General features: G+C 43.9%; 1 protein-coding gene across 1 annotated transcript in view; it reads right to left on the bottom strand.

Moving 5' to 3' along the window:
• furinb (furin (paired basic amino acid cleaving enzyme) b) overlaps nucleotides 1-16,935 on the bottom strand; it is a gene marked incomplete at both ends in the record, with an annotated part of 170,843 nt that overhangs the window by 72,447 nt on the left and 81,461 nt on the right. Inside the window, 2 exons of the mRNA XM_084169444.1 lie at nucleotides 3,054-3,149; nucleotides 8,068-8,166. Coding sequence (XP_084025570.1) covers nucleotides 3,054-3,149; nucleotides 8,068-8,166 — 195 coding nt within the window. The remainder of the gene's footprint in view (nucleotides 1-3,053; nucleotides 3,150-8,067; nucleotides 8,167-16,935) is intronic.

Here is a 16,935-nt window from a genome sequence, read left to right on the forward strand (position 1 = left end):
GAGGGAGAAGAGCAGAGAAAAGGGGGGAGAGGGAGAGAGAAAAGGGTGAAGGAAGTGACAAAGAAAGAGTGAAAGAGGTAGAGTGAGAAAACGTGATTCCCCCCAGAGCTCCAGGCAACCTCCACCTCCACTTCCACCACCCCCCTGCTCCCTGCTGATCTCTCCCCACAGGGCAGGCAGGCCTCCTGCTGGGCCAAGGCAAAGCAGCATCAGGGCCTTTAGTGAGGGAGCTTAATATCCCTGGCCCCAGGGCAGCCACTGTGCTGCTTACACAGACACGATTCCTATACACACGTGGCAGAATTACCATGGGACTACACAGAAGAAGGCAGTTAGCTCCTCTTTTTCTAATCCTATAGGGATACAGTATAATGTAGCCCTATTTATACAGCCTACGAGGAAGCAAATCGCCCCAATTTCGATCGTCTCATCGCTGCAACTCCCCAACGGGCTCGGGAGGCAAAGGTCGAGTCATGTGTCCTCCGAAACATGACCCGCCAAACTGCGCTTCTTAACACCTGCCCGCTTAACCCAGAAGCCAGCCGCACCAATGTGTCGGAGGAAACACCGTTCAACTGCGACCGAGGTCAGCCTGCAGGTGCCCGGCCCGCCACAAGGAGTCGCTAGAGCGCGATGAGCCAAGTAAAGCCCCCCCGGTCAAACCCTCCCCTAACCCGAACGACGCTGGGCCAATTGTGTGCCGCCCTATGGGACTCACAATCACAGCCGGTTGTGATACAGCCTGGGATCGAACCCAGGTCCGTAGTGATACCTCTAGCACTGTGATGCAGTGCCTTAGACCGCTGCGCCACTCGGGAGGCCCCGGAAGCTATTTTCAATCGTTAATTTAACAGTCTATGGCAAAACCGTGCAAACCCTGTATTCTCAGACAGGGAAAATAAATGGTTTGGATACACTATCCAAAAGGCTTGTATGCAATATCACCCTATAACATCAGCATTCATCCCCATGCAAACCATGCAAACCTCATTACAGACAAGCCACCAGTGTCTGGCTTCAGAGGGACTGTGGAACAGCCTCAGACACACAGCAGAACATGCTTAGAGCCTTCAGCCGATTAGAGCAGTAATGCTGAATGACAGAGTGGGTTTCACAGCCTTCCATTCACAGGTGATTTGTGTCTGGCCCAGTCAGTGCTGCTATTATTCCATTCCCACTATCATATGGCTTAGTGCAGAGAGAGAGGAGGAGGATTAGGAGAAATCAAAGCATCCCGGAGCCTATGAGAGGAGGAGAGAAGGAGGGATGGTCACTGTCTCATTCTGAAAGCAACAGTCCTACAGGTGTCATCATGGCTTTCTGTTTCATTAGCTCTGATCTGGAGCCTTTCAAACAGAGGACACACTGAGGAGCATCTTGATGAATGACACCTGGTTGATAACAGATAGAGAACAACCGATTATCAGCCGAGACTATATATTGGGCCGATATTGGCATTTTCTAGTCCCTCTACATAGCAAAGCTGCTGCTATGCCAGCCGCCACTCACCGCCGGAGCAACGAGCCCTGCACAATGCCGAGGAATGTCTAGCTGGGAAAATCAGCTGCAGCAGCAAGCAGCAAGCTAGCTCATTCTCCAACAGAAAGGTGCAGTATTGAGAAATAGATGAATTGACACAGTGACCAAAATCTAACTCCTGTTGCAAATATTAGTTTAGTTAATTCACTAATAATAAGGCTTGTGTTGACGTGCCCGGATATGCATGCAATAAGCAAGCTAGTTAAGCAGATTGTTTTGAATTTCGTCCTGGCAGCTGAGTTGTTTAGAGATGAGTCCTGACAGCTGTAAAAAACACTTTTTCCCGATCACAGAAAATGACTAAAATGACTAGTTTCATAAGCATCCGTGATCACAAATCATGACGTTACATTGGACCCATTTGCATTGAATAGATGTTCTTTTATATTCTCAAACTAACAACAGTGCCTATTTGATGTCCTTCCATACAGACGTGACATGCTGGAGTGATGCTTCTATGCAAATGTTGTTGCTCAGTAGGCTAATATAAGTCCTAAATGGAAGGCAAACAGATTGTTTGTTATCTGTAGCACCATATACTCCACTGATCAGTCAAAATAAGCTCAATAACTCAATTCATGAACACACTCCAACTGAATATCCATTCACCTGTATTGTGAGTAGGCCTATGGCATCTTAATTTACCCAGTTTATCAAGAGATTTACCATTCAAATAAAAGTATTACCATTATGTTGTTATGTAGTTAGATTGGTAAAAATAAAGTCAAATGTATTGTCTGATTTTTTAATTGCTACATGAATCCATACATGGCTGTCTGGGAAATTTTGTCATCAAAATGTTAAATTTTATGATATTAAATATCGGCCTAAAATATCGTCCATCGGCCTCCTTGACCCCCCAAAAATCGGTATCAGCCCTAAAAAATCCATATCGGTCGTTCTCTAATAACAGTCTCAGAGTCCTGTTTATCAGCTCTCAGCTTCGGCAAACTGTCCTTCCAGCACTGCCTGCAGACAATGTATTATTTCCATGTATTCATTGCCATCATGTATTCATTACACATGGAAAATAAACTTGGGCCTTGACAGCTGAAGTAAACAAAGTGAAGAACGCTTTAGAACATTTTGACGACATTCAGCTAAATAACAGACAACCAGATGATGAGTTCTCTCATCAGGCATCACATCCAGCTGTTTCAGCTAAATGTCAACAAGAGGCTTACTGACTGGGGGAAATAAAACCTATTCCTCACTGAAATACTCTGATTACTACATCCTGCCTTTTCTGTATGGCAGCAGGTCTCTTTGCTTTAAAGGTATGAATGTGGTAAACAGCAGTGAAGTGCACTTTTAAAACGGCTGTCTAGGCAGAATCCCTATATCAACAGGTATCTATGTTGCGGTCTTATACATTTTAAATACTGTCGTGTCAAAGGGGTGTTAAAGAGGTTCTAATTAAAATTGTACAATGTGTTCAACATAAGGGAAAACTCCTGGCTTTAGTACAGTAGAGGCTACAGCGTTCTGGGGGATCTGACTACTACCTTGCTCACCAGGTACCACTGCTGGGGGAATTTGGGGTCGGATGGTTCGGTGTAGAAATCCCTCTTCTTCCTCCGCCTAGACACCTGCTGCTCCGCCCACCGCACCTAAAGAGGAACACACACGCACACACACACACACACACACACACCGATCAAAGAAATCAAAGACTCCAGCCACCCTAGTCATAGACTGTTCTCTCTGCTACCGCACGGAAAGCGGTACCGGAGCGCCAAGTCTAGGTCCAAAAGGCTTCTTAACAGCTTCTACCCCCAAGCCATAAGACTCCTGAACAGCTAATCATGGCTACCCGGACTATTTGCATTTTATTTTATTTTATTTGAGAGACAACTATCCACAGTCTGCCTCCCACGCTGGCTTTCAAGTGGTCACCAATGCTCAAATGGTTAGGTCCTACAGCTGCAGTAAGACTTTACAAACTGCCCAGATGGGTTACATCAGCAACATCTACAGGGAGAATAAGGAGACCAATCTGATTCATCTGACTCCTGAGATGTTATGGGTATGTGTGTGTGTGTGTGTGTTTCGTCTCTCTGCTGTAGGCTAATATGCCAGAACCTTCTGCTAGATACGCAGTCCAGTCGGTAGTGTCTGTCTAGTGTCTAGCCCAATAATGTAGCAACGGTCATCGAAATTGTTAGAAAAACAATTCCAATAAATGCAACAGTTGGACAATGGATTTCAGGGATTTTGGTAGGAATTCATGGTATTCAATTTGTCAAATAAAAAAATAAAATCTTAGAATGCACATAGATTTTTTTTCATTGCATCAGGTATTTGTAAATAGCAGGATACCCCCGGATTAAAAATTAACACGCTTACCTCTAGATTACACCTATCTATACATACTTTACATTGTTTGTGAGTGCTCAGTATATGTGGGAACTCCTTCAAGACTGTTGGAAAAGCATTCCAGGTGAAGCTGGTTGAGAGAATGCCAAGAGTGTGCAAATCTGTCATCAAGGCAAAGGGTGTCTATTTGAAGAATCTCAAATCTCAAATATATTTTGATTTGTTTAACACTTTTTTATTTACTACATGATTCCATATGTGTTATTTCATAGTTTTGATGTCCTCACTATTATTCTACAATGTAGAAAATAGTAAAAATAAAGAAAAACCCTGGAATGAGTAGGTGTGTCCAAACTTTTGACTGGTACTATATATGGGGCAATTTAGCAATTAGAACTTGTTATTTGTAATGGTCATGATAAATTAGGCATTGTTGCGCAATGTTGGCATATAGATAAATGCACATTGTTGTCACCTTAGCTTGCTACATAACTTCTGAGTGATAGGAAGCACAAGCACCACCACCACCACTAATCAGCCTACACCATTGCACACACACCCGTCGTTACTATGACTAGCGTAGCCTTGTCAGCAAATGACCGCTGTCTGAACACATACAAATCTGATTTGGTGACTTGTAACTTGCTGTTTGGACAGTCAGTAGTCTCAAATCAGTTTTGAACTACTGACTGTCCAAACAGCAAGTTACAAGTGACCAAATCAGATTTGTGTGTGTTCAGACAGCAGTCATTTTCTGACAAGGCTACGCTAGTTGTCATAGTAACAACGGGAGTGTGTGCAATGGTGTAGGGTGATTGGTGGTGGTGCTTGTGTTTCCTATCACTCAGAAGTAGCAAGCTAAGGTGACAACAATGCCTACCATGGACATTTCCCAGTTGCATTGAATGTTCAAAATCATAGGGTAAGAACACTTTTAAAGCCTCAAAATATAACATGATCCAACTTTCAAAACGAGTCCTTTTTGGATAGCCACAGTAGTCAACTAGCTAGCCAGGTAGCTGTTTTTGGCTAGCCACAGCAGTCAACTAGTTAGCTAGGTAGCTGTTTAGCTTTCTAGCACATTCACTAATTTGTTTGTAAACAATTAGTTACCACATGTTCTTGTCAAACTGCCGACAGCGTAGCTAGCAAGCAACAAGATATGCAGAATAACAGTCTAAAAACCACTTGAGGGCAAATAAATACGATTTGATCGTTCAGACACAAATCACATGGTCAGGAATCAGATTTGTATCTGACTTCAAACCACCTACGAAGGTGGTTTGAAATGTGGCTTGAAATATCTGATTCCATGTGTTTTTTGTCTGTTCAGACTGCAGGAAAAAGAACAGATTCAAATCAGATATGCAAATAAATAGGATTTGAGTAACTTCAAGCTGCCAATGTGAACAAGGCTTTATAGATTCAACGGAAAGACAATGTATCCCATTCAGCCATTACCAGAGTGTGTTTGACAGGTCATTACAAACATTTCCGCGGTCATAACGTTAACGGGGGAAAAATGACAGGCACAAGCAAGAGTATGAAAGAGTCGCAGGTGTAAAGTGAAAGCAATCAATCCAGTGAGATTTAAGTGAAAAGTGGATTTCGCACCCCTCAAACACAGGAAATAGATTGCTGAAAAAGACAGATCCTCAGTTGGGCCTGGATTCTAATGATCGGCTGCTAGACACACTGTGTCTCCTCTCTGATCCTCATATCTGGCTTATGGAGAGAGGAGATACATAAGCCACAAGGCCACTGCCACAGCCTCCAGACACAATGCACTGTATTTGTGTTTGTGTGTGTGTAATAGCTACTGACAAACTCCACAGGGAGAGAGGAGATTGGAGAGAGTGGGCCTGAAAATATCCCCTCCTAAGTATGCAATAAGTAACAGTGAGGTTTGTTAAGACCGAATAAAAAAGCTGTCCCGAAACAAATAGATTCCTTCTGTCCCTCACGGAGAGAGAGAGTGTGAGAGTATAAGCGAGGAGAGAGAGGGAGAGAAGAGATGACAAAAAGTCTCTGGTTTAATGGCGGGGGTTATGCGATTCTGTCAATGTCATCTTTGCAGTGTGTGATTATTCAACGCGAATGGAGCTAAGCGGTGTGTCAGCCAGGCAGGGCTGAAGACACAAGACAATGGGAGGAATGGGAGAGACAGGTCCAGGATTAAACTGAGAGGATCTAGCTGAAGCTTTACATGCACTAATTTACCTAAGCCTTACATTATAGTCACCAACATATAAAGCGTCATCCCTTCTCTGTATTATGGCACTTTCAGCAAAAACATTTAGTTCATTAATATTTAGATGAAACCATTTTTTATACATCCATCTTGGGGAAAACACACAAATCCAACACACACTGAATGTGTTTTATTCAGAACAGTTGTGCACGCACCCACACACATTTGACCTTGTCTAAAGTGTATTGGCAGCTCTACTGCTGTGTTCGCTGTCTGCCAGAGTGCCCATGGCCTGGCTGTTAGAGTGAGGTTGCCCTGGACAAGCTGTTCCCCAGCCTGAACCCTGCTCACCTGCAGCCTGGGGGGAACTAGAGTATGTGTGTGACCAGGTTGAAGTTGCCCTTTGAAACTGGTCTAAAGAGTGCACCTGAATGAGCATAGGGATATATCCAGGAAAACACTCTTTACCTCAAATTACAGAAGTAGTATATATATAGTAAGACTGATTTCTACCCAAATATCACATTTACATTTTAGCAGACACTCTTATCCAGAGCGACTTACAGTTAGTGAGTGCATACATCATTTTTTTATTTTTCATACTGGCCCCCTGTGGGAAACAAACCCACAACCCTGGCATTGCAAACGCCATGCTCTACCAACTGAGCTACATCCCTGCCGGCCATTCCCTCCCCTACCCTGGACGACGCTGGGCCAATTGTGCGCCGCCCCATGGGTCTCCCGGTCGCGGCCGGCTACGACAGAGCCTGGATTCGAACCAGGATCTCTAGTGGCACAGCTAGCACTGCGATGCAGTGCCTTAGACCACTGCGCCACTCGGGAGATAACAGCACCCTAAGTTAGACGGATTCCAGCCTCCATCTCCCTCTCACATTCCTTCCTATCTCATCTGATCTCCCCATCTTATTATTTTCTCACAGATCTTAGTTCTCCAGTTATCTTTAATGCCTACTGTATCTTATTCCTTTTTGAATGTCATCTTCACTGAGCTTCCAGCTAGACTCACACCCACAGCTTTCTATAGCTTCTCATAGCCTAGTGGCTCACTGTCCACTTAGGTTGACATAGCTAAGCGTGGGTGAAAAAGGGCAGAAAAGCCTCTGAAGAAAGGGATAGATACCTACACTATTGACAGCTCCTGTATACTGTTCCTAATTGCAACAAGCATCTACATCAGCCTTTCTCATTATGTTTTTTTGTACCCCACATCAGGAAAACCTGTCTCTACTTTCAAGCACTTGACTCTGGCTAGGAGGGACAGCTAGCTGCAGATTATTCATGGCACGCCTGCTTTCACTTTATAACTATGTCCCCTGTGTTTAGCTACCCTGCAGACAAGGTCACCTACCTCCATCTCCTCATCCAAACAACAGAGTTCTGCCTGTAACTATACTGCAGAATGCAGAATGAGCGCATGCTAGAGGAACTGAACTTGACAAGTAGAGTTTTGAATAGGATTTGAATAGAACAAGCGACTTTGAGGTAAAAAAGACTTGTTCTCTAGGGCTGAAAGAGCTGAGAGCTCAGTTACAGCCAGCTGCCTAAATGAAGCTGACTCCTCGAGCTGTGAACGTCTTTGTGTAACAGATGGACCAATGTCTGGATTCCTCTTCTCATTAACATTTGGATAAAAACAATGCTTCTACAAGACACGCTGCAAAATGAGAACGCAAACACACAGACAGGTCCAGCTGTTATTGTTGTGTTGTTTGGAGGACGATTTCCATATTTATGACTCCACACACCTGGGGGGAGGTCAGATCAGAAGCATATGGATGGAAGTGTGCAAAGCTGTTGATATAGGGAACGGTACGTAGAGAGTTTGACAAACTGTCATCCATGATGGCACCAAATGTTTCATGATAGAAACGTTCTTATTTGCATTCTTACTTGTAGGCCTAATTGTTTTGGAACATATGTTGGCAACATGGCACCCATTTGAGTAGTGAAGTTTTGCCAAACCTTGCTGTATGGTGCATTGGCTGTGTACAGTAACCTACCTGTGGTTCCTTCTGCAGTCGTACGTGTGTTCCCCTGTGGCCTGATAGGGATCTCTTCACCATGGTGTGATGCCGGAAGTGATAATAACCCCCAAACACCTGCAGACACAGAAAAAGAACATTGAGACACTGATATGCAGTCCCAATGAAAACCAAAGAAACATATCGATAGCACTAGCGCACACTTGTACACACGTATACAGTAAGGGAAAAAAGTATTTGATCCCCTGCTGATTTTGTACGTTTGCCCACTGACAAAGAAATGATCAGTCTATAATTTTAATGGTAGGTTTATTTGAACAGTGAGAGACAGAATAACAACAAAAAAATCCAGAAAAACGCATCTCAAAAATGTTATAAATTGATTTGCATTTTAATGAGGGAAATAAGTATTTGACCCCTCTGCAAAACATGACTTAGTACTTCGTGGCAAAACCCTTGTTGGCAATCACAGAGGTCAGACGTTTCTTGTAGTTGGCCACCAGGTTTGCACACATCTCAGGAGGGATTTTGTCCCACTCCTCTTTGCAGATCTTCTCCAAGTCATTAAGGTTTCGAGGCTGACATTTGGCAACTCGAACCTTCAGCTCCCTCCACAGATTTTCTATGGGATTAAGGTCTGGAGAGGAGAGCCACTCCTTTGTTGCCTTGGCCGTGTGTTTTGGGTCATTGTCATGCTGGAATACCCATCCATTTTCAATGCCCTGGCTGAGGGAAGGAGGTTCTCACCCAAGATTTGACGGTACATGGCCCCGTCCATCGTCCCTTTGATGCGGTGAAGTTGTCCTGTCCCCTTAGCAGAAAAACACCCCCAAAGCATAATGTTTCCACCTCCATGTTTGACTGTGGGGATGGTGTTCTTGGGGTCATAGGCAGCATTCCTCCTCCTCCAAACACGGCGAGTTGAGTTGATGCCAAAGAGCTCGATTTTGGTCTCATCTGACCACAACACTTTCACCCAGTTCTCCTCTGAATCATTCAGATGTTAATTGGCAAACTTCAGACGGGCATGTATATGTGCTTTCTTGAGCAGAGGGACCTTGCGGGCGCTGCAAGATTTCAGTCCTTCACGGCGTAGTGTGATACCAATTGTTTTCTTGGTGACTATTGTCCCAGCTGCCTTGAGATCATTGACAAGATCCTCCCGTGTAGTTCTGGGCTGATTCCTCACCGTTCTCATGATCATTGCAACTCCACGAGGTGAGCTCTTGCATGGAGCCCCAGGCCGAGGGAGATTGACAGTTTTTTTGTGTTTCTTCCATTTGCGAATAATCGCACCAACTGTTGTCACCTTCTCACCAAGCTGCTTGGCGATGGTCTTGTAACCCATTCCAGCCTTGTGTAGGTCTACAATTTTGTCCCTGACATCCTTGGAGAGCTCTTTGGTCTTGGCCATGGTGGAGAGTTTGGAATCTGATTGATTGATTGCTTCTGTGGACAGGTGTCTTTTATACAGGTAACAAACTGAGATTAGGAGCACTCCCTTTAAGAGTGTGCTCCTAATCTCAGCTCGTTACCTGTATAAAAGACACCTGGGAGCCAGAAATCTTTCTGATTGAGAGGGGGTCAAATACTTATTTCCCTCATTAAAATGCAAATCAATTCATAACATTTTTTACATACGTTTTTCTGGATTTTTTTGTTGTTATTCTGTCTCTCACTGTTCAAATAAACCTACCATTACAATTATAGACTGATCATTTCTTTGTCAGTGTGCAAACGTACAAAATCAGCAGGGGATCAAATACTTTTTTCCCTCACTGTACATATGCGCACGCAAACACACATTACATTTTCAGATAGCTAATGACAAATCCTTGCAACATGGGGCCGTTCATTATCATGCTGAAACATGAGGTGATAATCCCTGGGTTCTCATGCCTTGTTGCTTAAACAACACCTGTGCTGCGGAACACACACATATCCATTGTGGTAGCTGCAGACACAGAGACACACTCATACATCTATCTCACACCTGCGAAGTGGAGGGAGAGAGACCCAGCCAGTCAGGGATACTTGTCCACACTATGAATCAACACACACCACACCTCCATAGACAAAGACAGCTATTACCCACGGCTGAGGATGGACGGTCACATCCATCTCAGGTCATTAGCAGCAGCAGACACATCCATTAAGAGAACAACCCCCAGTTACTGTGCCACTGGGACACATACTTCATAACACTGGTGCCATCGTCCATTACACAATCCCATTCACTCATGAAAGAGCTTTTAACACTAGGGAAAGGCAGATACTGTACACTATACCCTTCCTCTGTCCTCCTCACAACCTGAGAGTGCCTTCTGTCTGTGACCTCCAACTTTACTGTCAGTCTGGCAATACCTGAGTGTTACCAAAGCCTCGCAAAGTTCTGTATCACTGACTATTCACTGGTCAAGGACAGCAGACAGACAGGGTGACAAGAAGACAAAGAGACAGACAGACAGATAGACAGGCAGACAAGGGGACAGCAGCACACTATAGAAAAACGACAGGGGCAGGGAGGAACAGATCATAGCCTCCTACATGGTCCCTAACAGCCCAGGAATGTGCAGAGGAGGTGGAGGAGAGACATCATCCCCGCACATCTGCATATATTCACAGGAGAGCTGCTTTTGTTTGAAGCGGAAGCGTTTCATTCTGTGCTGTAGTGTAATGCCACTGGGGACTGGCTCACCTTCACACAGCTAGCGGAGCGGAGAAGAGAGGGAGGGAGGGAGAGAACGAGGGAAGGGGGGGAAGAGTGATAGAACGAGGGGAGAGAGGGAAAGATAAATAGGGAGATAGAGAGGGGGAGGCTATGACAGGTGGGCCAGGCAGGATGGATGTGTGGGAGGGGAGAGAACAGCAGACACAGCAGGACAGAGAGCTCTATGGGGGCAGAAAGATTCTGCAGGCTTGCGTATCTGCATTCAGAGACCTGCACGAGACACTGAGCAGTGTGTGTCTATGTCTGAATGACATTTAAGTGGGGTCGTGATGGCAAATGTCAGTACAGTATGACAGTAAGTGACTCATGCTCAGTTCGTTCAGGTGTGTGTGTGTCTGTGTGTGAAAGAGAGAGAGAGAGAAATATAGAGGGGGAAATAATTTTGCTGAAGATATACTGTACTGTACGTGTTAGTGTGTGACTCATGCTGTGTTCAGGTATGTGTGTGTGTTTGTGTGTGTGTGTGTGTGTGTGTGTGTGTGTGTGTGTGTGTGTGTGTGTAGGGGTGGGGGGTCAGAGATGGGCGGCAGGTTTCAAGTTTGGGGAAGCTTATAGCCATTTATGATTTTAATATGCAGAATTTCGTAGAATAGTTTATTTTCAATCATAACGTTTTTGTTTCTCAAAATCATTGTCACGTGGTTAATCATAAAAATCTGAATGAAAATGATAAAAATCTAAAAGTTAAAATTCAACGAATGCGAGAGCACCACCCTCTACCATTTGGACACATTGTTACACAGTGATCCATTGACGCTAAAGAAATGAGCGCATGGAACTATAGGGAAATGCAGCAGTAGGCCTATAACTTCCATTGTCAACTAAGTAAAAATACATACATTCTGGTTCTTTCAATCGCAATCATTTCTCTACTCAGCCTGTCTGCCTCCCTTTCTATACGTCTTGATATGAGCTACTCTTTTATCAATTCCCCATTACCTATTTTTACTCCTGGTGTCATACAGTGCCTTGCAAAAGTATTCATCCCCCTTGGCGTTTTTCCTATTTTGTTGCATTACAACCTGTAATTTAAATGGATTTTTATTTGGATTTCATGTAATGGACATACACAAAATAGTCCAAATTGGTGAAGTGAAATGAAAAAAATAACTTGTTTCAAAAAAGTCTAAAAAATAAATAACGGAAAAGTTGTGCGTGCATATGTATTCACCCCCTTTGCTATGAAGCCCCTAAATCTGGTGCAACCAATTACCTTCAGATGTCACATAATTAGTTAAATAAAGTCCACCTGTGTGCAATCTAAGTGTCACATGATCTGTCACATGATCTCAGTATATATATACCTGTTCTGAAAGGCCCCAGAGTCTGCAACGCCACTAAGCAAGGGGCACCACCAAGCAAGCGGCACCATGAAGACCAAGGATCTCTCCAAACAGGTCAGGGACAAAGTTGTGTAGAAGTACAGATCAGGGTTGGGTTATAAAAAAATATCCTAAACTTTGAACATCCCACGGAGCACCATTAAATCCATTATTAAAAAATTGAAAGAATATGGCACCACAAAAACCTGCCAAGAGAGGGCCGCCCACCAAAACTCTCGGACCAGGCAAGGAGGGCATTAATCAGAGAGGCAACAAAGAGACCAAAGATAACCCTGAAGGAGCTGCAAAGCTCCACAGCGGAGATTGGAGTATCTCTCCATAGGACCACTTTAAGCCGTACACTCCACAGAGCTGGGCTTTACAGAAGAGTGGCCAGAAAAAAGCCTTTGCTTAAAGAAAAAAATAAGCAAACATGTTTGGTGTTTACCAAAAGGCATGTGGGAGACTCCCCAAATATATGGAAGAAGATACTCTGGTCAGATGAGACTAAAATGGAGCTTTTTGGCCATCAAGGAAAATGCTATGTCTGGCGCAAACCCAACACCTCTCATTACCCCGAGAACACCATCCCCACAGTGAAGCATGGTGGTGGCAGCATCATGCTGTGGGATGTTTTTCATCGGCAGGGACTGGTAAACTGGTCAGAATTGAAGGAATGATGGATGCCGCTAAATACTGGGAAATTCTTGAGGGAAACCTGTTTCAGTCTTCCAGAGATTTGAGACTGGGACGGAGGTTCACCTTCTAGCAGGACAATGACCCTAAGCATACTGCTAAAGCAACACTCAAGTGGTTTAAGGGGAAACATTTAAATGTCTTGGAATGGCCTAGTCAAAGCCCAGACCTTAATCCAATTGAGAATCTGTGGTATGACTTAAAGATTGCTGTACACCAGCAGAACCCATCCAACTTGAAGGAGCTGGAGCAGTTTTGCCTTGAAGAATGGTAAAAAATCCCAGTGGCTAGATGTGCCAAGCTTATAGAGACATACCCCAAGAGACTTGCAGCTTTAATTGCTGTAATTGCTGCAAAAGGTGGCTCTACAAAGTATTGACTTTGGGGGGGTGAATAGTTATGCACGCTCAAGTTCAGTTTTTTTGTCTTATTTCTTATTTGTTTCACAAGAAAAAATATTTTGCATCTTTAAAGTGATAGGCATGTTGTGTAAATCAAATGATAAACCCCCCCAAAATATAAATTTTACTTCCAGGTTGTAAGGCAACAAAATAGGGAAAATGCCAAGGGGGGTAAGTACTTTCGCAAGCCACTGTATGTAATAGGGAATTGATAAAAATAAACAAAGGACAAACAATTCACACAATGAAACAATGAATGTGCAACAATTTGGAGAGAGATTCGCTTATCGCTTCGCCACACACCCCTCCCCTTCTTCTTGTCTAAATATTTTAAATTATACTCAAGACACATTATCTTCACACATACTTTAGATGCTTTTCACTGACCGCCACAACTCAATAATCAGCTAGGTCTATTGCCATGCGCTCTGCCTTCCCAAATAGGCATAGTCCTAGAAACAATGTTTTTAAATAAGCTAATTATCCTCGATTCCTCTGTGGTTAAATCATGCTTTCTGGTGAATTATTTTGAATGATTATATTTATTTATATAGGCTATAGACAGGAGTAATTATATAATTTTGGCAAATGTATTTAAATTTACTTCCCTAGCCTATTGGACGCGCCGCCTCTGAAAGACTTCCTCATATGCCATTTCTCTCCTGTTAAATTGGTTTTCATATCAACTTTCTTTCTTTGTCCAGAAGCCAAAGGCACAATCCTAGTCATATTAGCAACCCATCCTAGTTGTTGCATCATCTTTTCTATACTGAAGAAAAAAATGAACGCAACATGTAAATTGTTGGTCCCATGTTGCATGAGCTGAAATAAAAGATCCCATAAATTTTCCATTAGAGCAAAAAGCTTATTTCTCTCAAATGTTGTGCACAAATTTGTTTACATCCCTGTTAGAGAGCATTTCTCCTTTGCCAAGATAATCCATTCACCTGACAGGTGTGGCATAACGAGAAGCTGATTAAACAGCATGATCATTACACAGGTGCACCTTGTGCTGGGGACAATAAAAGGCCACTCTAAAATGTGCAGTTTTGTCACACAACACAATGCCACAGATGTCTCAAGTTTTGAGGGAGTGTGAAATTGGCATGCTGACTGCAGGAATGTCCACCAGAGCTGTTGCCAGAGAATTGAATGTTCATTTCTTTACTATAAGCCGCCTCCAATGTTGTTTTAGAGAATTTGGCAGTATGTCCAACCGGCCTCACAACCGCAGACCACGTGTAACCACTTCAGCCCAGGACCTCCACATCTGGCTTCCTCACCTGCGGGATCGTCTGAGACCAGTCACCCGGAAAGCTGATGAAACTGTGGGTTTGCACAACCGCTCATCTGCGTGCTCGTTGTCCTCACCAGGGTCTTCAACTGACTGCAGTTTGGCGTCATAACCGACTTCAGTGGGCAAATGCTCATCTTTGATAGCAACTGGCATGCTAGAGAAGTGTGCTCTTCACAGGTGAATCACGGTTTCCACTGTACCGGGCAGATGGCAGACAGCATGTATGGCGTCGTGTGGGTGAGCGGTTTGCTGATGTCAACGTTGTGAACAGAGTGCCCCATGGTGGCGGTGGGGCTATGGTATGGGCAGGCATAAGCTATGGACAACAAACACAATTGCATTTTATCGATGGCAATTTGAATGCACAGAGATACCGTGACGAGATCCTGAGGCCCATTGTCGTGCCATTCATCCGCCGCCATCACCTCATGTTTCAGCATGATAATGCACGGCCCATGTCGCAAGGATCTGTACACAATTCCTGGGAGCTGAAAATGTCCCAGTTCTGCCATGGCCTGCATACTCACCAGACATGTCACCCATTGAGCATGTGGGACGCTCTGGATCGACGTGTACGACAGCGTGTTCCAGTTCCCGCCGATATCCAGCAACTTCGCACAGCCGTTGAAGAGGAGTGGGACTACATTCCACAGGCCACAATCAACAGCCTGATCAACTCTATGGGAAGGAGATGTGTCGCGCTGCATGAGGCAAATGGTGGTCACACAAGATACTGACTGGTTTTCTGATCCACGCCCCTACCTTTTTTTAAAGGTAACTGTGACCAACCGATTCATATCGTTATTCCCAGTAATGTGAAATCCATAGATTAGGGCCTAATTAATTTATTTCAATTGAGTGATTTCTTTATATGAACTGTAACTCAGTAAAATCTTTGAAATTGTTGCATGTTGCGTTTATATTTTTGTTCAGTGTAAGTTTCTAACTGAGATTTTCATCTCTGTCACATATGGAACCGCTCTCATCAGGTGTGCTGTTTAGAATGGTGTTTTCTTGCAAATTACATTTTGGCAAATTATAAAAAAAATTTATTGGCTGCTTCATTACAGGAGTTGCATGTTCATTTATGATGAATTACCATAATCTAAATGTGATTTCTGTCATTCTGAGCACTGTGGGTGGATGCCCTAATGGCTTACTCACCCAATGCATATGGGTCCGTTAAATTTCTCAAATGGTCGGCAAATTAAAATCTTCCTGGTCAGGTTGTCCGGAAACCCAGTCACAGACAGACACTCAGACACACACAGGGTTTTTTCTTCCTGGTCAGGTTGTCCGGAAACCCAGTCCCAGACAGACACTCAGACACACACAGGGTTTTTTCTTCCTGGTCAGTTTGTCCGGAAACCCAGTCACAGACAGACACTCAGACACACACAGGGTTTTTTCTTCCTGGTCAGGTTGTCCGGAAACCCAGTCCCAGACAGACACTCAGACACACACAGGGTTTTTTCTTCCTGGTCAGGTTGTCCGGAAACCCAGTCCCAGACAGACACTCAGACACACACAGGGTTTTTTCTTCCTGGTCAGGTTGTCCGGAAACCCAGTCCCAGACAGACACTCAGACACACACAGGTTTTTTTCTTCCTGGTCAGGTTGTCCGGAAACCCAGTCACAGACAGACACTCAGACACACACAGGGTTTTTTCTTCCTGGTCAGGTTGTCCGGAAACCCAGTCCCAGACAGACACTCAGACACACACAGGGTTTTTTCTTCCTGGTCAGGTTGTCCGGAAACCCAGTCCCAGACAGACACTCAGACACACACAGGGTTTTTTCTTCCTGGTCAGGTTGTCCGGAAACCCAGTCACAGACAGACACTCAGACACACACAGGGTTTTTTCTAAGCTGCCTAAGCGTTATTTTTCGGGTCTCCTCAGTCCAAACAGTGTAAATAATTTATATTTTTACGCTTTCAGTGTAAACTTAAACGACTAAGACCAAATATAAAGTATGTAGAAAAGATAATGGACCTATATATATTTTTGAATAATACAATCTTTGAGAACTAACAATCACCCCCCCAAAAAAAATGCTAAACAGTCATGGAGAATAGAAAATTCCCAAAACAATACATTTAGCAGTATAGATTTTGTTATTATGTTTGAGTAAAAGAACACAGTATTAGCCATGGCAAAATGACTAATCAAAATGACTCAGCGAAATGACGTTGGCATGAGCAGCACCGCAGATATTGAGATGAGCGAGATGCAATACTTCGCTTTCACACAGTCACACACAGTGTCTGTGCATACGCACGGGATCGCTTTATGCTCTTACAGCATGGGAGCCACGGAACCAAAACAGCGGAGATGTTGAGCCTCACCCTTCAATGCTCTTAGTTTTTGCGGACAATGACCCACTATGCTGTTTACTTTCTGCATCTGCGTCATATCGCTGAGTCTACCTTTAAAACTG

Source organism: Coregonus lavaretus, assembly GCF_964263955.1.
Source record: "Coregonus lavaretus genome assembly, chromosome: 9".
Lineage (NCBI taxonomy): Eukaryota > Metazoa > Chordata > Actinopteri > Salmoniformes > Salmonidae > Coregonus > Coregonus lavaretus.